This window comes from Poecile atricapillus, chromosome 4 (assembly GCF_030490865.1).
Source record: "Poecile atricapillus isolate bPoeAtr1 chromosome 4, bPoeAtr1.hap1, whole genome shotgun sequence".
Classification (NCBI taxonomy): domain Eukaryota; kingdom Metazoa; phylum Chordata; class Aves; order Passeriformes; family Paridae; genus Poecile; species Poecile atricapillus.
In genome coordinates this window covers 22,900,520-22,922,753 of record NC_081252.1, presented here as the reverse complement: position 1 = coordinate 22,922,753, position 22,234 = coordinate 22,900,520, and the positions used below count along the sequence as shown (strand labels likewise).

Sequence of the window (22,234 nt, the reverse complement as noted above, 5' to 3'; positions counted from 1 at the left end):
TAAATACCACATATTTACTACAACGCCAGGCACTGAGGGGGAAGCAGAATATGATCCCTGGCCAGCACCATCCCACAAGCTGATGCCTATTCTGCTCATTTAAGATTAGCCCTGTGTCAGTGTAAGCCTCTCATATGTAAACTGCAGCTTTGTTTTAATTAGAAGCATTTATCTGCCAATCTACATGGAAAGGACGCTGCTGCTCTTCTATTAGATCAGACTTCATTTGGAGACACTACAAGGTATCTGGATGCATGCTAGATATCACATCCATACTCAGTAACTTGCCTAGACACTTAAATCTGCTCAAGAATTATGCAGAAACCAATAAAGAGGCTGACTTGAAGGTCCAAAGAAAATGTTCCATTCACTTGCTTTATTCCAAAAAGTTAAGAGCGTGTGAATGACAAGCGGAAGAGATCTGGGCTTTTCAGACCCCCACCTGAAAAGACTACCATTGGCCCTATGTGCCTGGTAAACTGTGCAACAAATAAACTAGATAACATTCCACAGTACTGAGATGTTCAGTGTTGCTGTCATTTTGTAGCATATACATGCTCACCAGTCAAAGCCATGTTGGGAAATGAGGAGATGGGTTCAGCCTGCTGTTCTGCAGGGAAAGCCTTTGCTCCAATCAGCTTCAAACAAAATATGGGCAAAATATTTTTAAGAGGGAGAAAGAATATGAGCACTTTCTCTGATATTTGCATGTTGAAACTCACACTTGAAAGACCTCTCTTTTTAACCCTCCTCATTTAAATTAACACCCACTAGGGAAAAAAAAACATGTTTCTGTTTCTGCTAAGTATGGAAAGCCTGTAGAGACAGAGACTTTCTCTGCCATCTCATCCCAGGAGGAGCTGCTGAGTGTTATAGATTCATGCAGTAAAAATACACTGGCAATGCAACAAGAGGCACTAGGCCAAAGGAATCTATCCTTCTTTCACCTAGCAGCATAATTTTCATACCTCGTTCATCACTTAGTCCCAGCTGTCCTGAGCTGTTCTTTCCCCAGCCAAACACAGCCCCTGAGAGAGAGAGGGCAAAACTGTGGGCTCCACCTGCAGCAACCTGAGCCAAAGGGATCCCATCAAGAGACTTGACTCGCTGTGGACTGGCTTGGGAGGGACATTCTTTGCCCAAGCCCAGCTGACCATAGCTGTTCTGCCCCCATGTGAAGAACTGGCCATCTGAAACAAGGGAAGAAAGAGAATGGTGGGTGAAAGTTAGCCAACAGAAAAGCAAGTTTGCCAAAATGAAAAAGAAACAGTTCTGGAGGCTTCACTCCCACCCAAGCCTCGTGATGAAAAGAAAAAAAGCAAAATCAAGAGAGACATTCTTTGCTAAAAAAAACAACCCATGGCTTGAAGCCACCAGGCAAATAAAACACACAGGCAAGTAAGTGCAAAATACAAAATACAACTGCCGTAACAAACAGTGGAACAAAAAAACAGTCCACGTTTCACACAAAAGAGTAACAGCCAAGGAAAATTTCAACACAAAGCAATTAATTACACACATTTTTCTAAATCAAGATGGAAAGCTTTCAAGCATTCCTGCCATCATTCACCAGTGAAACAGTGGGTGGTCTGTGTTAATATTTACTTTGTTCACAGTATTGGCAAAGCTCTTCCTCAATATTCATGGTACCTGATCCATTTTATAGCATCCCATTTGGCCCGAAAGCAGTCAGGACATGGGATGTCCTTGATTTATTATGCAGAAATATGCAGTCTTGGACACTGTGCAAAATAACAGCACAAATTTTGGTAATTAATAATGGATGTCACAGTACCTGCTGCCAGAGCCAGGCAATGCCAATTTCCACAGGAAACCTGCAGTATCGTCTGTTGGTTCAATTTCTTTATCAACCTGAAGATGATGACACTATTTTAGAATAAGTGTCCACAAATACGGTATCACCTTAGATAAAAATTTCCATTTCCACTCAGATATTTGTTGTATATATACACAGAATCTATGGTTTTGAGACTGAGGAATAATGCCTTGAAGGCAGTCCAGATCCACATGTAATAGATGCAAAGTTGTGGAGACCTCTAGACGCTTGACTAGTAACTCAACTACATTTCCTGCTGTAACACTGAATCCAGCCATCTGGAAATGGTGCAAATAGCTGGTTCTTGGTGTCTCTTTCACTATTCTTTTTCAGGCACTGACATTTTTCATGCTGTTATGGGCCTAGCAGTTCCAGTGAGTTACAGCACCAAACCCTCTTCAGTGCTCTGTACAGAGAATAGCATGTCAAATGTTCAAGTTATTCCACAAAAATGTTATTTTAAAAATGGCACTATCACACTGCTATGTGAGCCACTCTCTCTCTCTCGCTCTCTCTGTTTTATCAGAACAACATGCAAGTTAAGGACTGTCTTCCCACAGAGCCTTTCGGCTCAAACATTAATCTTTTGTAATTTAAACTCTTCCTTTAAATCCTGTTTCGACAATGACAGGCATCCTAGAGAGATATTCCCAAACTTCTGCTCTGCTCTGGATCTGCAGTGGCAGACCAAATGAGAGACTGCATCTGTTGTTAACACAGCATGATAAAACACCATGAAGTACAAACAGTATTTTTGGTTTTGAGTACTCTTTCATGCACCTCCTTTTTCTGTACAAAACACTGTGACATTTTTCATGGAGGAAGTTAAGCACACTCCAATGTACTTTTCCATACCACAACCATCCATGGGCAGAAACAAAGCTCCTGAGCACTTGCAGTGCTCAGCTGCAGTCACCAGAACAGCAGTGAAAAGGAGATGGAATCACCTTCATCCCAACATGAGAAGGGCCCTATTCCTGCCACACTGAGAGAAAGTAACCCTCCCAAGGTGAGCAGCCCTTGATGCATCACCTCCAGGGAGCTTCCCTGAGGGAAGCTGACCCTGCTAAATGCTTACCTTGGTACTGTCACTGCATCTTCCATCGTGGTGAGCCCCAGCTGTCCGTCGCTGCCGGCGCCCCAGGAGAAGAGCTGGCCCTGGTCGCTGAGGGCCACGCTGTGCGACTCCCCACAGGCCACATGCACGATGTGCTGCCCGGCCAGAGCCCCGATTTGCTCTGAGGGAAACAGAGGGAAAACATCTCTGGTCACAGCACTCATCTCACAGCAACACACAGACACCAGGTCTGGGAAAATCCGCATGCAAAGCCATGCCGGGGAGTGCGCCGATCCCCGGTTTAGTTTTAAAATGTCCTACAGGAGGAAAAGCACTAGCTTTACTGAAAACATGTCACTGCTGAGCTCTTCTGAAAGCCTGGATTGAAGATCACAGAAGACAGGCAGGTATGCATGCCTCAAACACAATGACAGCCAGCCTCAGTGACACAGGAAAAACTATCAGGTTATTCAGGAACAGATAACCCAGATTTGAGGTTTCCCCACTCAGTTTTGATTCAGGGATCATCCCACACTGAGAAGATAGCAGACCCTGTAAAACATATTTGACCTTCCACAGCTCTCATGTCCAGCAAAGATGAGTCATCCACAAAGCTGGATGTCATCCACAACCCATCCACCACACCTTGACTTATTGCTTGATGTGTATGTGTTACAACACCCTCCACGCTAATCTTGGAACAAGTTTGAACCTATCAAACTATTACTGTCACTGTCAAACACTCATTAAAAAAAGCACCATATAAAGGAAGCAAAATGAGATGAAGGAATAAAAATTTAAAAAGAAAAAAAATGGAAGACAACCCACAACTGACTTTTCATGATTACATCATGTTAGGCAACTGAAGCAGGTTTGACAACTACTCTAAAAACACTTATAATCAAACCTTACTCCTTACACGATTCTTACGAATGGGCACAATAAAAGTCTTGATTTTTCAATAAAACCTTGGAAATAACACACAACTGATGGCAAAGCTCCCTGCATGCCAGAAAAAAGCAAAGTTGCTTTTCTTTTTTCTTCCCTGAATAAATACAAGTGTTCCAGTTTGTTAAAAAAAGTGACCATATAATATTGTCTTTCTTATTTATGTCTTTCTTATTTCTTTACATGTCATTACTGATCATAAGTATTTGGATACGGTACAATTTGTAACTCCTTTTAGCTGCACATTAGTATAACACAATTTATTAGTTTTGCACCGTATAGCTCATAGAAATAATTGTGTGATGAATATATTATATCTATGTATGCACTGCATAGCTTATAGAAATACTGGTGTGCTAAATGTGCTATATTGTAAGCCTTAGCAAAACATGAAGTGTTAAAATGCTTCTGTGTAACTAAGAAAGCAGTGTAAAGCAATTATGTTGATTTTCCCACATCTGCTGACTGACCTCTCCAAGTGACAGTGACACAAATCTGAGCACGGAGCTGAGAAGAACTTATTAACTCTTCCTTATCAGGGAAGCGTGAAACAACAGGATGAGAGAATAAAATATAGTGACCTAAAGTACAGGATGTCATGCAGATAAATCAGCATGTAAGGCCAAACAAAAGTTTCTGCAACTTCGAAAGCTCCCAAGAATGTTTGAATAATGTATGAAACACATGAATATGTGTGTACCTCAGTAATGTAACAGCATATAGATAACAGTGTCTTAATCGACCCTTGTGTTCTTTGGCCAATAGACAGAAACACCCCAGCACTGGGCATTGTCCCTTTTTATCCCCTTCTTAAACTTCTAAAAACTCTAAAGTGTGAACTCTGTTTTTCATAAGGTGGATGGAGAAAGATTTCAGCTTGTAAGCTACAAGGCAGTGATCAGTATTACTGAAATCCCACTTGCCTGGGACATAAGAGGAAAGGGTCAGTACATGTCATTCCATGAAAATGATACCCCACATCACAGGCATCCAGAAATCATCAACACACAGAGCACCAAAACGTGCTTACCGATTAATCTATGTGTCTTAAATTAGTGTAGAAAAATGTACCCCTAAGAGGGCTTGCCTTCTACGTCTGGGAATGAGAAAATGAGAAAAATCCCTAATGGATGTTACTGAAGAAAAAGGTGGCAACTATTTAAATACGTTTTCTAGCCAAGGAAAATACCACCTGAACACGTGCTTTGTTTCACTCAAAATACTTAATGGCAACAGAGGTGCAGTTTACAAGTAACAAGCACACAAACATCTAAGGAAGGGTTGAGACCTGCCATCCAGTAACACCCTTGGTCCTGCAGCTCTTCCCAGCAGCACTAATTTCACCCAGTCCCACTGCCAGTGCAGAGACACAGCCAGGTTTGAGGGTGGTAACTCAATTTAGACACACAGCTTCCCACTTGGGCCCACAAGCACCCAACTATAGCACTGCTTGGTGCTCTGGTTTATGTTCATTTACATACATATATAAATCAGGGAACCTATTTTTATCTGAGAGCTCTAAACAACCAGCAGCTGTAAGGGCTGACTGAGGTCAATGACAAACAGCAGACAAGGTGTCTCAGCAGAACATGTGACTCTGGTCTCTTCCTCTCAGACATCCAGCAAGACAAACTGCTGCACTGTGCCAACACACCACTTAAGTTCAGACAGGTGTGTTTCTGTACTGGGACCTGAAGGTCCAGAACTAAAGCTGCTGCTGGAGAGGATCACACCATCAAAAGGAGAGGAGGATGAAACCATCCACTTCTCCAAGGAAAACCCTTCGATTTATGAACCCATCACTTCACCACCTCACCTGTGCTGGAAGGGCACACTGAGACTTGGCTGTTACCCAGAGCACCTGAGCTCCTAAAAGTGGTCACAAATTCACCAGACAGCCCTGCTTCCAAAGCTGCTCCCTGCACACTGCCAAACACTCCAGGGGACATCATGAGTCCAACAACACAGCAAACATGGACAATATGGGATGCTGGGGCACCCATAGCTGAGACTGTTTGCAACCTGCAGGCATGTAAAACACTTCCCTGGGAAAGCAGTATTTGCCACAGTTAAATTTTATTTCCTGCATCACTGCAGCACCTCGGGGAGGTGACAGAAGACTCCAGTAACCAAGGATTAACATCAGAAGCTGGAGAAGGCAGGACTCTGACCACAGTAGTATTGCAAATAGAGAAAGAGTGCTTTGAGGCATGCAGCTGTGGCAAAGACCTCACACACTGGGACACTGAGAGGACACCCAATAGGTTTAGAAATCCGAGGTTGTTTCAGTCCCCTCTGACTCCATCTAAAGTTTAATTTGGCAACATAAATGTGACCTTGCTCTACGTGCCATCCCAAGAGACAAATAAATACCAACTTGTTTTGAAAGGCTGCCCTGTGTCACTGAAAGCCTTCAGTGACTGCACTGCTCACCAATGGAACAGAGTACAGTCTCACCCAGACGTGCTGGATAACCACAGACAGAAAAAAAACCCCGTGCCTATCTGGGAGATAAAGCTCTTTGCCTTTAGAAAGGTGCATGTATGGCCCATCTTACTACAATACATTCCTAAGACCCTGTCAACAGCAGTTTGCCTGAAAAGTCACGAAGAAATGTAAATGCCAAATAGTTTTAAGTTTTATACACACACACACACACACACACACACACATTTATTTCCAGAGATGGAAAAAAGCCAGCCTTCTGCTGGGATCACAGGCTGCCCAGGCAGTCCAACAAGGGTCCCAGTTCACTGCCAGCTGCCAAGTCACTGAATGTACCATCTCTCAGCTTACATGGGATATCAAAAACATCTATCTAACAACTACTTCTTTGTTGACCTCCCATCCCTTCCTCACATCAAAATATTAGATGTTTTAGTGGTTGGTGTACATTACACTTCCAAAGCACCACAACACCATTATTCACTCCTTAGAGAAGATGTATCACTGCACTGAGATGGAATACAAAAGGTGAAGTTTATTCTTAGTATTGTGTCTCATGTAATTGATGAATAAAACCCATCAAGTGGGGCTTAACAGGCAAAATTATCTACAAAGCTAAGCAAAACCAAACCCTGAAAGCAATAGAGGAGGGCTGAAGCAACTATGCAATACAGTGTTTCAACACCTCATAAAACTTTCAAAAAACAAACAAAAACTCTTAAGTTCCAAGAAGTAGACACTGACAATCTTTTCTTCCTGAAGCTGTCAGCTGTCTCAAAACAGCACCAATGCTTTGAAGTCCTTTATCAGTTCTTCATATCTGGTGGAGTTCCAGCTTTGATTTCTCTCTTCTGTCACTTTATCCTGTGGATTTCAACACAAGCAGGTATATCAAGGTTTGGCTTTTTCCCGTTTTCACCCTGTTAGATCTCTTCATAAAATACACTGGAATAAAAAATAAGGCCAAATGTCTTCAGGACAGCCCATCTGTGAATGGTGACAGGCCTGCTTCCCACGACTGCTCGTGGTTTTCTTGGTTTGCAAGGACACTCCAGCAAAAGTTGACAATAAGCAGTGTATGTTTCTACAACTCAACTTTCTGACAATCAGTGCATTTAGCTTGACAGTTTGGGAATGGCAGTAAAGCTCAGACAAGAATGAAAACCCCTGACAAGCTCACCATCAGTCCATAGCTTCCCTATTTATAAAGCAGGGCCCATGCCTTGTCCCTACATTTTTGGAAAGCTATACAAGATCTTCAGGGTCTGAAACTGCTAGAAGTACAAAGTACTCGCTTATACTGCTCTAATTAGAATGCACAGGCAATGAATGATTAATTAGCTTTCCTACTCCCAGTAATTTTATCAGAGAGTTGGTACACCCTGTCTGTGTACAGCTTCCAGCTGCTCACAAGACAGGCTTTTGCTAGAGGATGGGGCAAAATCCTTCAGCCATATGTGTACCAGGATGTACAGGAACAGCACCAGATGGCTTTCTTCTGCCTGGAAACTACAGGGAAACCATCAGCCCTGAGGTAACACCTTCAGCGGCAAAATCTGCATCCCTGGTCAGAAGAAGCTGTGTCTTGGAAGCATTTCAAGTAATTTCAGTCTGCTTGGACATCTGGCCAAAACTTCATCGTCTCCCTAGTTTGACAATAAGCAACTCAGAGCATTTTGCTCATCTTGGTTGTTGGTGTCTGCAAAGAAAGTGCTTGCAGATTCTCAAAAATAGGTGTATTACTAGCTTGCCCAGATAAGAGATGATGGTAGAAATACAGGGAATAGAGAAACAGGTAAGCTAAGAAATTCCTCTGGGTTAAAGGCTAGCAGCTTGCAAGTCTGAGGACAGATGAGCCAATTTCTTTGCATTGCCATGCTTGTTAATGTAGTCCACATGCACACTGAGGATGCATGAGCATTGTGCAACACAGAGCTAAAAATCAGAAGTGTGAAATACAATGTTTCAATGCTCAAGGCAGCTGAACATTTAATCAGACACCAACAGCAACCTAAATTTCACCTGTATAATCTTTCTGTTCTCTGAGCACTGAAAAGCCTTAATTCTTATAGGAAAGGAGCAGAGTTCTCTCCTTTTGGTGATGAATTGCACCACCACATTAAACCATCTAACAAGGTGACACTAACAGCATTAGCACCTAGGGAAGCCTGATTCAATAGCCAAAACCTCCATAAAAATCTGCTACTGCTTTCAACAAGCACCACAAGAAAACAGAAAAACGTCGTGGCCCAAACTTATCAGTCACCACCATTTTATTAAGTCACAGTACAAAATGCAAGTAAGCAACAGTGGATCTACCAAATGCCCTGACAAGACTTTCGTACATTAATTAGTAAGCTTCAGCTGACTCCCCAGTTTCCAATGGCACATCCCAAAGACGTTTCTGCAGATGGATACCCTGGCTCTACTTCTAGGCTGTGATGAGTTTCATGATTCCAGTCCTACTGAAGTCAGCTGAATGTTAAAACATGTCTAAGTGTTTTAAAGAAACTGGAAAAAGAGAAAACCAAAGAGCAACAATCAAAATGCTTGCAATTAAAAGCACACCAACAGAGAAGGTATCTCCCTCCCTTTACAAAAGTTTCTCCTTTTTTTTTTTGTCAGCATAACTTCCATGTCCTAGCTATTCACTGTTTTTATCTGTATTAGCAGTAAAATATCACCTATTTAAGCAGTAGCAGCACAAGTACACTCACCAGTTTTTCCAGAAAACATCAACCCCAGTGGAAGTGTGATTCTGCCACTTGGAAGCTGGTAACTGGGGAGGGGGAAATCATGGTGTTTGCCAAGGCCTTTTGCCCCTTCCCCTCTCCCTTAAAGCTCCCAAGAAGGACCCTCTGATTTCCCTCTGCCCACTTTCAAGTCCAACCACCTAGGCATCCCAAACTCCTTGCTGACATGGGAAACATCTGGAGTCCTGGACTGGGATGAAGAAATCAGACTCTGTAAACCACTTAAACTAAACACAGACTTTGCAAAGCTGTCATGTGCTTTTTTGAAAACATAATCTAACCCAGTCAGCTAAAATTACTCCTGTGGCTTCACTCACACCACCTCTGCAGGCTGTGGTTTGTCAGCAGTAAAATCAGAGGAAGGTGCACAGGGTTGCTGGACAGTTTCAAGAACACACCTTGGTGACTCTACAGTCTCTGGCATGGCCAGGCAGATGAGACACGCAACACGTAGACAGCTGGAACCACCCTGCCTGACATCAGCTCTGCGTTTTCACCTTCCTGCTCTTTGCAGAGCGGCTCTGAGAAGGTATCACATGCTTGTTGCATCTTGAGCTCAGATTACACTAGACTATTGCACACAAGGGTGTGAGAAACACTGTGCTCTGCTCCCACTACAGGAGCAAACCCCACGGGGAGACCATACCCCCACCATATGACAGCTATCCTCACTACCTGCCTGCTCCTCTCACCTACATATGGCTGCACACCTTTTGCTCAAACCTCTCTTAGCATGGGGAAAAAACTTTGAAGTAGGAAGCAAGCAATGTTTACATCAAAATGTAACACCCTTTCTGACTTTCTCAACACCCTAAGTTTACTATATCCATTGACAAGGCTGGGTTTTACATGTCCAGTTTGCAAATCTTAAGGTTTTCCTTTCCTGAACTTCGTGAATGGCACTATGCCTGCAGCAGAAAGCAGAGCAATATGAAGAAAAGCCCGATCAGACAGACAACAGCAGCACTGAAGCTAGTAAGACTCTGATAATTTGGTTACAAGGGAGGAAATGTAAATAGAGAGTTGACTCACTGAACAAAAAGTAAGTGTGGGGAGAAGACAGCACAGGACAGAGGACAGACCAAAGCAGGTGACACTCCCCCAGAACACTGCTGATCACAGCAGTGGCAACACGGTCCATAGGTCACGGCTGAGAAGTTCCAAGTAACAAAAGATTCTGCAGTCCCCTTTCATCCAAAGACACTAGTGATTCTTATCAAGATGATGGTTTACCTGCATGACACATGTGGTACTGCTCATTCATTTATTGAGCATGGCTACTTACAGTCTCCAGTCTGAGAGAGGCTGGCTCAGTTACTAACACTGCCTGCACTTTATAAAGCTGTTTCTGGTCATGTCACGGCAGGAATGCAAGAGCAAGAAGTGAGAGGCCACCGTGACATCCCAGGGTGTCACTTCACGTATGCTTTGCCAGTGACTTCCCCTCACAGCTGTGAGCAGACACCTACCCTGAGAAAGCAAAGCCCTTCCTCAGGCACAGACAGAAAGCCCTCCCCACTTCACTGCCTTTTGTCTAGAGGACACAGCCTCTCTCAGGAGCTAGAGATGCAGACTGGCATGGGCACAGACAGCTGGAGCAGGCTCCTGGAAAGGCTGCTCAGGCACAGAAGGCTTCGGTCTGGCAAGCTTCAGCTGGCAGAGGGAAGAATCCACCTTCAGACCCTGGAGGTAAACTAGTAGGGATAGTTCTTTCAAAGAAATAAAACACCATGAGTCGCTAAAGAAGCACAGGGAAAACATATATTCAGAAAACCCAGAGAGAACCCATTTTCCTCTTCAGGCTATGGCAGAGAGCTGTAAAGGTGGTCATTCAGCCAGACTGGCTGGCCACTGGCAGGCAGCACAGAAGCTGCGGCTGGTCTATGACTACTGAGAAACCTCCAGGGTCCACCATGTACACATCAGCAAATCCCACAGCTCCAAGGCAGCAAGTCCAAGGTGGGCAGGATGCACTAAACCTTGGCAGGACATACTGAGGATGGATACCAGAAGTAGAAGAGGGAATTAGGGAAATGGGTGTGTAGATGCCATATTTGATGGGCTGGTACTACACACTGCAAAGCTCTGACACTTGACAGTCTCACTTGTGGCAGGCTCAGGCTTTAAGTTATACAATTTTCAAAAGCACTTGATTTGCTCCTTTACTCTGTCCCCATTTATTTTAATTCTGCAGTGGTTTGCATGGAGCAAAAAAAAACCACATTTCTGAAAAGACACACCTGCACAGTACACAGTCAGTAGAGGACCTCTGCCCTTGCTTTCAAGGGCATTCCCACCAGCTTCACAAATCTTGCTTGAAAATATGTTATTGCTAACAAGCATGGTGACTGGAAAAAGGGAGGCAAAGAATGCAGTTCTATTACACATTAAATATATATATATATATATTAATTTTATCTACTAGGCATTCTGAGAAAAAAAGACATGAGTATCTGTAGATTCCTTTTCGGTGAGTTTTTATAGGCAGGCAACAGTTTAAAAGGCAGGGCAGGTGTTGAAGAGTGAGCATGTCCTACCAGCTCTTTTCAGCTACCAAAAATACTTGATTTCTGATACGAAGTTTCAAACAGATCTTTGACATAAAGTCTTATTTCCAATACAGCTTAAGTAAGAATATTGGGCTGTCTGAAGATAACCGAGTCAAAATCAACAGCACCAAACTACTCAAATTTCTCCTAGAAGCTGTGACGCTCAGCCATACTTACTCAGCTTAATGAAGTCATCACTTTTGTCCAGCACAAACAACTATTCTGACTACAAAAAGGCTGGGGCATTCAGAAAACCTTAATCTATCTCCTCCAGCTTCTTCCCTGTCCTCTCCTTTAACTCACCACAAACAGCTACCCACCCATTTTATCCTGAACACATCTTCCAGCTTCAGCATGGCTGCAGGAAAGGGGCCAGTCATTACAGCCTCACACCGTGCCAAGGTTTCATGCTCCTTCCAAGCCAGGCAGGCAGACAGCCTTTATTTCATTTGCAGGCTTTTATTTCAGCTGCACCTTCAGAAAGCCTCTGAAGAGAACTCATGATACAGGAGTGACAAGTAACAAATACAACAGAGGTAAGTACAAGTTCAGGTTGCCAAATTGCCCTACAAACCTCCCGTCAGAAGGCAAAAACCTGGTCATTCTTACTGCAGCTCTGCCTTTTGAGCTAAAGAATCATTAAAACTGTCCCTCACGTCCTCTGTAATAACAGATCATACTGATTTGTAAAAAAAAACCTGGTATTTTGCTTCCCTGGGCTCATACTTCTTTTTACCTGTCAGCAAAATGAAATTAAGAAAGTAATCCAGTGGTTCTAATAATACATGTGTGTTTAGAGACAAGACTTCAGAGTTGCATCTGAGAACACCTTAGAGCCATTTTAGGTGCTGACTAGATTTCTTTACTGTCAAGAAATCAGATTTTTACTTGTTTAGGCACTCCTAAAGAGCCTTCTCTCTCCTCAGTGTAGGTTCTCCCAGTCCCACAGTCTCAGAAAATACTGGCACAAGTCAGTTCACATGATCAAGACCACACAAATGTTAAAACAACTCCCACTAAAAATATCTGGCATATTCAAATCCATCAGCCAGCCAATTCAACACAATGTAGGCATGTTGAAGGTATCTCAGGGAAAGCACTTCCTTTACTTCTCATTCAACCAAATACCAACTGTTTCTAAATTAAGTTATTTTTAAATTCTGATGTCTAATTTTAAAATAATTCTGAAGCCCAAATGGCACAAGTTCAGCTGAAATTGACACTCCATAAAGCAAATCCACTGCAGCCACTAGTGAAGGCACAGCAACCTGAAATAGCTTGGTCAGCTCCTGTGATCGATCAAGGGAGCAAGAGTGATGAGTACAAATGAACATACCCGACTTCTGCAAGGGGTGACCAGTTTAATTACTTTTTTTTTTCCCCAAATAACATTTACAATGGGTGCTGAAACACAAACATACACAGCTCTTTGTCTGCTCATGACAAACACAAGCCCTGCCACCTCTCCTCCAGAGCAACCAGGACCTCGTGGCTGACTTCTCACCCACCGGGAAGAGGCTAAAACAGGAAGATCCACACAGACTGTCCTTCCAAGCAGGTGGCACATCTGAATTCTCAGCTGTTCCAGGGTTTATGATTAACAAGCATGCTGCCCTGAACACAGAGCTCTCTGCAGATGCAATCCTCTGCTGAGGCTCAGGACAAGTGGACTTACATTTGAAAAGAAAGGCCACTCAGTTCAGAGAAATCCAGAAGATCTGGAACACCTAGGTTGGTTTGTTTGTTTTGGTGGTGCTTTTTCCTGCTTCTTGAAAGAGAATGGATATTATGATGATACTTCTTATTTATGAGCAGAGATTCCACAATGCACTGAAAGGCAGTGCTCCCCTGCAAATTTGTATCCAGACAGGGAATTTTGTGAAAAAATCATAGGTTTCTCTGCTGTATCTTACCAGACAAAAGGTTAGAGTCAAATTTGGCTTGCAACATTGTTCTGTAGCTCTATTGAGACACTAATTACCAAGGCCCAGGTTTTCCCACTAGCAGAAGTCAAATGCAGTCCAAATTACTTGAACAGAACAAATATCTAGAGCCAAAAACAAGTTCCACATCTCAGACTGGAGCAGGTTTTAAAAGCCTTACAAACCACAAACAACCAGCTAGTTGTTTCACACTCCTCTGTAATTCCACCCAGACCCCAAAGAGCCTTTACCTTAGGTACCTCAGCCTGTCTTTTGTTCTGCATCAGGCAGACTCAGATAAAACACTTATCTAAGAGTCATCACAGGGAGCCAAGACATCATGGCAGACCAGAAGAAAATCAATCCAAGTGAAATTACGGGACTGAAAAAGGCAAAATTTAGATATACTTATGAAGAATATTCCCCCCCCCCCCCCTTAAAACTACTGCAGTACAAAATTATTGCTTCCCATTAGAGACATAATGTATGCTATCATCTGATAAATTTCAGGAAATCAATGAAGACTCAGACTAATTTTGCAAAACAGAGGCTTCAATACTTCACTACCAAAATTGCCAAGTTGCTTCTCCTAAGACATGGTCAGAGACTCCGGAGACTTCAAGGGCGTAACAACACAAGTGAAAATTAGGGCAGGTCAGACAGAAGCTTTATTAATCATGCTCATGGTGAGAGAACGCTGGAACAGCATTCCTCTCCCTCTGCATCCCTGCCAAGTGATTGCAGAGACACAAACTACAGAATGTTTTGGGGAGGAAAAGGAAAAAAAAAGGAGATGTGAGGAAAAATGATCATGTATGTATTAACAAAGCTAAATATCCACGCCTAAGAGGGGTGGGCTCTTCAAGTACCTTGCCAATCACCACAGTTAGAAAAAAAAATTGAATTGGCAAAGAGCATGGCAATGTGGGAAACTGGCTTGTGGTAGAGCAATGGGAGTGTCACACCTGGTATCACCCTGGTATTATTAAAAGGAGGGAGTTTGAAACACTTAGAAGCAGTTAGCTTTTAGTCAAAAGGAATGTTATTTTAGTTTGGCTAAATTTCTTAGGCATCTTAAATACCAATTTTAGCACCTCAATGTAAAATACAGAGGAAAGAGCACTTCCAGAAAATAAACCTCTACTGATTTATGCTTTTTCAGTGGCATGCACTCCCCCAGCAATTTGTGTTCCCTGTTGAGGAGAGTCATAAGAATCACTTTGCCAGCTGCTATCCCCCTCTCCACATTATATCCACAAGGTCAGCAGATGTGACCATAAACACAGCTCTTAATTAACACGTTTTCTTTCATTTCAAAAGGTGCCCTCCAAAGGGCTCCTCCACGAGGTACTGTGGAACCAATCCGGTGCCACTGTTTGACATTTTCATGAGCAGCACGAATGAGAAGCAAAACTGGATAGTGAGAAATAAAAGGGAGTTTCCTGTTAGGGAAGACCCAGGCAGCAGGAAGGGGATCGCTCCACCCCTAGGAAGTCAGTGCAGCCTTCACAAGGTTCAAAACCCCTTGAACATTTTTGTGTCTCTATGTTACTCTCAAACACAACCAAGGCACTCTGTAAAGCCCTGGTAAGCATTTCTGAAGTCCAGAGAAGGCTCCCCAGGGGCTGCCTGAAAGGGACAATCAGTATTGTGTCACAGCCTCCTATATCAGGAGATGGAGCTCACTTCCAGAGCTGGGCAGAGGTCACCCATTTCTAGCTGCCCTCACAGACTTGGCAGGATCAAGCCACAGGGCAGGGAAACCAAGGGACCTCAGCCCACACTGCCCTGTCCAGCAGAGCTGGAGAGATGCAGCTCCAGGACTCACAGTTCCTGGCATTTCTCCCATTCTCTACCACAGACTCTTCCTGACAGTCTTCTCTATCATTTCCAACAACTCAGGACCCCGTGTTGCACACATGGATCTCCATCACCTATCGGGCACAGCTTTGTTCATAGGCCCACAACAATGGGAAATGGAAAAGATCATCTTCAACAGGCCTTTCTACACAGAAGGTGCAAGGTTGTCTTTATTCCATGCAGAGGAAGTGGGGGTGAAAGAGGAAGGCTTGATTCTTCTTGTTCCCATTTGCAAATGAAAACAAAGAAATTCAGTTCCCAGTGTTGCACTACAAAGCACAGAGGAGTATGTGATGGGGCTCTCCCCCACTTTACTCTTACCATAAAGGCTGCTGTGACTGTTCACTGTAAGCTAAAAAGAGCAGCTGTTCCTTGCTTTACAGCACATCCCTGCCACCTGCTCCAGCCAGCAGAAATCCCATTGCAGCCACAGCCAGTAATGCTGTGTTGAAACACCGTTTCTCTGGGATGGCCACAGGCTCCTCAGAGAGCAGTCCTGCAGAACGTTTTTCAGAAGAAAGTAAACCTGTAGGATAACTGGGACTTGGTTTCACATCTTGGTGACAGACCCTAATTTAAGGGGTAGAAGAAGGGCACTTGGGATCAAACACAAGGAACCTTTCATTTCTGTTTCAAAATCTTAGACTGGCCCTCTTCTACAGATCTAGCTGAGCAGGATTACATAGCTGAGAGAGGTCTACACTTCAGCATTCAGGATTCATTAAGTCCATTTCCAGCTCTGATCTACTTGCTGTGAATCCTCCATTTTCATCATCAGCTTATGCTTGCTTAATTTTATGGGTAAAACAGCAGCATAGCCCGAAGAGGCTCTTCAAAGTATCTTTGCAGCACTCAAAACAGTACTGAATTTCTGGGGCCTCCTCACTAGTCTTGAGTTAGCTGGGTGATTTGCAGGATGAAGTATCCTCAGCAGTTAAAGCTGAATATTCACTAGGCTTGGCTTCCTTTTACCAAGCATCTCACATATTCCACGGCTTAAATTTACAAGTCCTCAGAAGACTTGCACAGAGAGGACTTCAGCACTCCTGCTATTCCCAATCTCTTTCACTAATTGTTTAGAAACTACTTGTAGGAAAAGCAAGAGAGGGAAGATTCAAGGTCAACTCCTCTAATCCAGCACCACATCACCCACCACCTGCCAACTCATTCTGAGAGGAAGAGACAAAAGACACTGACAGAGGAAAGGAGCACAGTAGGGTCAGTCAGGTCAGGTTTGCACATACTGCACGGGGAACTGTGGCAATCTTGCAGACACCTCCTCTTTCTACCATGCAATAATAGGTTACACTAGAGAAGACCCAAGCCCTACAGAGGGTAACCTGCAGTTTGAGGAATTAATTACTCACAGCACAGGATTTTTATATTATGGAAACAGAAATACCTGTATCTTTACCACATGCCAAAACCAAGAAGTTAATGCAAGATAAACTGGAAGGCCAACATTCAAAAGAGTCCAGAAGAAAGGCTTCAGTGTTTCTTCCAAGAACAACTTACAATTAAACCACTCCTTCACCCTGGGAAGGAGAGGCAGTAGCTGCCTGTGGTTCAGCACTCATGAGTTCTTGTCCACAGGAACACAATGATAAGATGCATGTGAGTCTGGGGAACACAACACTAAAGTGATCTTCTTTCAGATTAAGAAAGCATGAAGGAGTGAAGGCACAAGTCAACGAGGAATTCTGAAAGGGGCAAACAAAACTCACAAACCTTCTTGGCCAAACACAAGTTTGCTCTCCACAACTCTACTCAACACAGATACACTTGTACTCCTTGGTGTAAGTGAGAAAATTCCCAGCAACAGCTGAATAAGAATGGGCATAACAATGCAGTGCAATTGGAAAGACAAAGCAGAAGACACTCGTGACTCATGGGCTTCTCCTCGTTTTATAAAGAGACAACATAATGCCAGATAACAAAATCTGCCCCAGACCATCTGTGCTCGCCTCTGTTTTGATGCATTTCCCAGGCAAAGTGAGCAGACCTGTCTCTTCACCCATGCTGCTCAGCTTTAGCTTTCCAGAGCCAGCCAGTGTTATTCAGCATCGCTACTGTGTTTTGTGACACGATTATCAGCTCTGCTGGCTGCTCCAGCTCTACAGCAATCAGCACAAAGCAGTTCCCATAATGTTCTCAGCCCACCAGCCTCAAGACAGTTTGAAGTGCATATAAAAAGCAGTCTTACCTGGCTTGCTTCCTTCACAGTCATGCCCCAGTTGACCTTTGGTGTTCAAGCCACAGGTATACACCTCTCCATCTTCCAACAGGAACACAGAGTGGTTTCCTCCACACGCCACCTCCTTGACATTTCTATCGTGGATGAACCCATATACCTGTGGTTCAGGAATGATGACCTGGAGGTTGCTACCTATCCCAGGTTGTCCATAAGACGAGTAGCCCCAGCATAGCATTTTCTCTCTTTTCAGCAAGTCATGTATCCTTCCTGGGCAAGGGAGACAGAGGAATGAGTATGAATGAAGCAAGTACGCCACAAATGATCATACAGAGATCCAGCTGCTCACAGCAGGAGGTGGAAACAACCAGAAAAAAGCATTTCCTGCGTGACTGTCAGGTTTGTGAACTGTCAGTAAACCATTACACAGACAAAGAGTAATCAAGACAGCTCAGCTGTGGTACTGAATCAGCACCTTCATGCCTTGGCCATCTCCATCTGTGAGGCAGTAGAAATGTTCTGAAACCCAGGAGACTGAGCTTTTACACTGCAAAATTACTCTGCTTCAAAACCCAAATATCAAACAATGCCCCAAACCAAATGTAATGCTTTTCAGACTAACAGGCCCAAATCTGAACTTTTAGAGTGCCATATTTGAGACCACTTTTAAGTAAATCTTTAAAAATTACCTCCAAGGTGGTTAGATTAGCCCTGAACAGAATGACACAGGTATTTGTGGTGTACTGGCCAATGCAGAAATTTGTTGTTTCTGATAAACACAGACTAAGGAGTACTTTGCTCAATTGAACACAGTCGTGCACAAATTCGTGCATGCACACACACACACTGAACTTGAGCCACACACTGAACACACACACAGCCCTGAACTGCAGCAAGAATTACACAAGAAGCAGCAGTTCACGTGGAGCAGCACATTGACAGCTTGGCCCTGACAGCAATGGATAGGTCACGTTGATGCAACTTGCCAGCAGTCAGGTGTTATCTTCTGTGCTGTGCTCAGTGAAAGTCAGGGATTTAAGAGTGGGGTAACGTGGGAAGGGAAAAAAATAAAGCAATATAAAAGGTCCAAGGAATTACTTGGCTTGAACTCGATAAAGACAACAGGATGCTAATGCATAAAAGCTGGGGGAAGAAAACAGCATTCCATAAGAAGCATGCATAAGATTTTAGTAATACCCCTTTGTCACTCCTAATCTCAATAGGTTTGGGTTATTTGTTAAGCATGCTATACTAATAAGACATTGAGAACTCCTCTGATTGAACTAGAAACTAGCTAAAGCTCTCTTCTTTTTTTTTTTTTTTAACAGGAAGGAGAAAGAAGATTACAAAATTAAATGAAAGATATAAGACATTAAGCCTTAGGACACACCATGCCAAGTTTTAAGCTAAGGCAATTTGCAGCAGCAGCAGCAGTATTTACTAACATAGCACAAGACAGAAAAGCAAAAGGTAATCCCTGAAGCGCCAAAGATTCCTTCTCCCACTCTGAGCAGACAGGAAACGCACACATTCGGTCTGTTTCCAAAACCTGGTGCTAATTCCAGCTCTAGGTATTAGCAATAAAGCCTTTCCTAACCTTAGCCCTAAACAACGGGTGTTCATCTCTTACCCTTCACCTGTCAGCTGTGGTCACTTCCACTGAGGCAGACTGAGCTGGAAGGGGAAGGGAGAGGATTGGATTTTCCAGTTAGTACTTCATCAGTGGTGCAATTTCCTACCACAAACTGTTTACTAGGATCTCTTATTAGGTGCTTTAAAGTAATGCAGGATCCCGCTTATCTCTAGCAGCCCTTCTTCCCCTATAGCATAATTTAACTCATTCACACCCAAGCATGCTTATCACTGGCCAGCTCCAAAGCACGAAGAGGAAAAAGCAGATTACAAGGCTCTGTCTGGTTAAATCAGTCACGGTGTACACTCTCTATGTGGCTGCCCTAACGCCTGATGGAAGTTACCCTCTATGCTGGCTACCCTAAGAATAGGAATGCCGTGGGACACAAGAAAATTGAAGTGTGTGCATGTGCTTTAAACAGCTACATTTAGAGCGAACTTCATGTTCTATCACACCACCAAAAAAACCCAAACTAAAAATGCATGAGCAATACCCTGAAGGTGGCAGGGAATCATTTCAAAACTAACACTGGAATGGTAGAAATCTGGGACTGCTGTTTCTCTCAGCCTGGGGAACTGCATGTTACAAAGACATAAGCAGTCATCCTGAAGATCCAAGGATCACGTTCCCTGCTAAGATAAATAGATACTGCCTCTGAGCTGAAAAAATGTCACCAGTATACGACTTGAACTATAGTGACATTGTACCACATGAGCTAAATATTAATTTGGGATACCTTTTAAAAGGGTACCTCAACATCTGCTCCCTATAGACTACAGTAATCTTCCCTAGTGCTAATTTCTTTTAAAAATGCTAAAAATACATTAATTACTTTCCTTGTGTTCATATTCCACACAAGAATTTGCTGCTAATGGGCAAGGGGATATGATGTGATTGGTAAGAGATGGGTTTTTCCTCCAACTAAGATACTACTTGAAACAGGAGTTCAAACTCCCAGTAATCCATATAAACACTAGGGTGATATTTCAGAGTACAACCCTCCATTCATGTTAGAGGCCATATCTTCTGAAGCTCCTCGTATTTAACAATCCTTATACCAGACATAGAAAATCTGGTTTTCACAAGTTGCTGCTTTTTTTTTTTTTAATAATCTCTATCGACTGCCACCCCCATCTTCCAAACATTTTGCAAATAAATCTCTGTGCAGCTCGGTTCCACAGAAGCAGACCATCACTTTCCAGTGGAGAGCAAAGCAAAAAACCACGGCCTGTGTACAGAGTGTACAGGCACAGCTAAATATTTCAAATGGCCTGGTGAATTTACTTATGTTGAAGACATTTTTAAAACCACGACTTTAAGACTGTTTTTTTTTTCCTCCCCCTACAAAAAAATATGCTGGAGTTCTTAATACATTATATGTTCAAGTAGGAGCTGTGTTCTGAAACAACAAGACTTTAAATGACAATTTCACACTCTGTTTCCAATCTGGTTAAGGCAGTTAGTCTTCTTTGACAGTAGCAGAGGAAGTAATATTGCGTTGCCACTGCAAACTACCTCTACAAACTGCGTACCTTTCTCATGCTAAAACAATTACATAAAAAGTTTCTAGTGTAGGCAAGCACTAACAGACATGTGCCTGCACATACTCATGTATATGTTAAATATCTGATTTATATTCACTTATCTGAAATTTTATATAAGGGATTAATATTCCTAGTGCCCAGCTCAATATACCTTAAAAAAAGCTGAATTTTTATCTTCAGAGGGCAAAGCCTTAGGGGAGAGGCTTTTCTTAAGTGCATCAGTTAGGGATTAAAGTTCAGAGTTCCTTTTAAAAATCGGATTTGCAAAAGCACAAGAACTGCAGTACCCAACCACATTACCTATTCCTGTTCTTCAGAAATCCCAACACAGCCAGCTTGGTATTCATGTTTCAGAGATAAGAACAGATGCAATGCAGTAAAGCCAGTCATTTGCAGAGCTTCCCCACGTATAAAAAAGAGGGGGAAAGATATAACACCACATCCTCAGATCCTGACATTCCAGGAATAATTTCCTAGCTAGAGCTAGGAAAGCCTCACACTGTGAGGAATATTTTGAGGAAATCTATTGTGGGTGGAAGACCCACCCTCTGCTATAATAAGGTTCTGCTGACATACTAAGTATATGTCCTTTGGTGAAAAAAACAGCCCCGGTGGTTTGGTAAAAAAATAATGCTGCATGTATGATCATGACAGGATGTATTTTGTCTTTTTTCTTTTTCTTTTCCTCTCTCTTTTTAAAAGCTCTCATGCCACGCACAGTCTCTCCTCAAAAATCACACGAACATATTCTAAAGCCATTTCCACTCTGCACCCTTTCTGGGAAAGTCACCTAAGTAAATATCGCAATTGCAACAATCGACACTCAAGGCTCGATGCTCTCTAAACAAAGAGATCTGCCAACTGGCAGTGCATGAATAAATAAGTTTTTTCCTTCCCTCTTGTTTGTGAGATTTCAGATAACAAATGTGTTTCTTCTACTAGCATTGCTCAACAATGACGGAATTTACTGCCTCTTTCTGCCACTAACCCTCCAAGCCCACTTTCTTCTTCTTTTTGCCTCCGTTTCAGTCCAACTCAATGTCCAATGTAAACCAGGTTAGAGAGCAAGAGAATACAAGGTGTACCAGCAAATGACTTAAAAAAAGCAGGAGCAGAGTGTTTTCACTGCACAGCCGCATGCCCTCAGATGGAGATGCCCCCACACAAATCATATAAAAACACATACCCAAAATCAAATATGACAACCCCCCCCGCCCCCCGCCACCACCTCCATTTTGCAATCCCAGTAAAGACACCGCGCCCTCCCTGCCTTCACCCCGGACACCCCGGGCTTCTTGCGGCCGCTTCCCACGCCCAGACCGGCGCTTCCCGGCGGGCACACACCGACCCCGAAGCGCCGGCAGCCCCGTGCCCTCCCCGCAGCCAGGTGATGCTGCAGCAGCGGCGGCGGCGCCGAGCGCCTCCTGCCGCAGCCCCGTGGCCGCCCCGGGCACCCCGCCCCGGGCCGGGGACGCGCGTCCCGCCCCGGGGAAGG

The 22,234-nt window shown here is 43.4% G+C and overlaps 1 protein-coding gene across 5 annotated transcripts in view; it reads right to left on the bottom strand.

Moving 5' to 3' along the window:
* The window catches only part of HERC3 (HECT and RLD domain containing E3 ubiquitin protein ligase 3), a 44,994-nt gene that overhangs the window by 22,613 nt on the left and 147 nt on the right, over positions 1–22,234 (bottom strand). For 2 of the 5 annotated variants that reach the window (XR_009277626.1, XM_058838526.1), the window contains exons 1-5: positions 19,193–21,898; positions 17,575–17,832; positions 2,916–3,075; positions 1,796–1,872; positions 969–1,190 (exon numbers count right to left, since the gene is read on the bottom strand). Coding sequence is in view for 4 of the 5 variants with exons in the window: in XM_058838526.1 (XP_058694509.1) it covers positions 969–1,190; positions 1,796–1,872; positions 2,916–3,075; positions 17,575–17,800 (685 nt within the window). In the remaining variant the exon portion in view is untranslated. Of the gene's footprint in view, positions 1–968; positions 1,191–1,795; positions 1,873–2,915; positions 3,076–17,574; positions 17,833–19,192; positions 21,899–22,234 lie in introns of those variants that run through there. The other 3 variants (XM_058838525.1, XM_058838523.1, XM_058838524.1) reach the window with 3 other exon arrangements.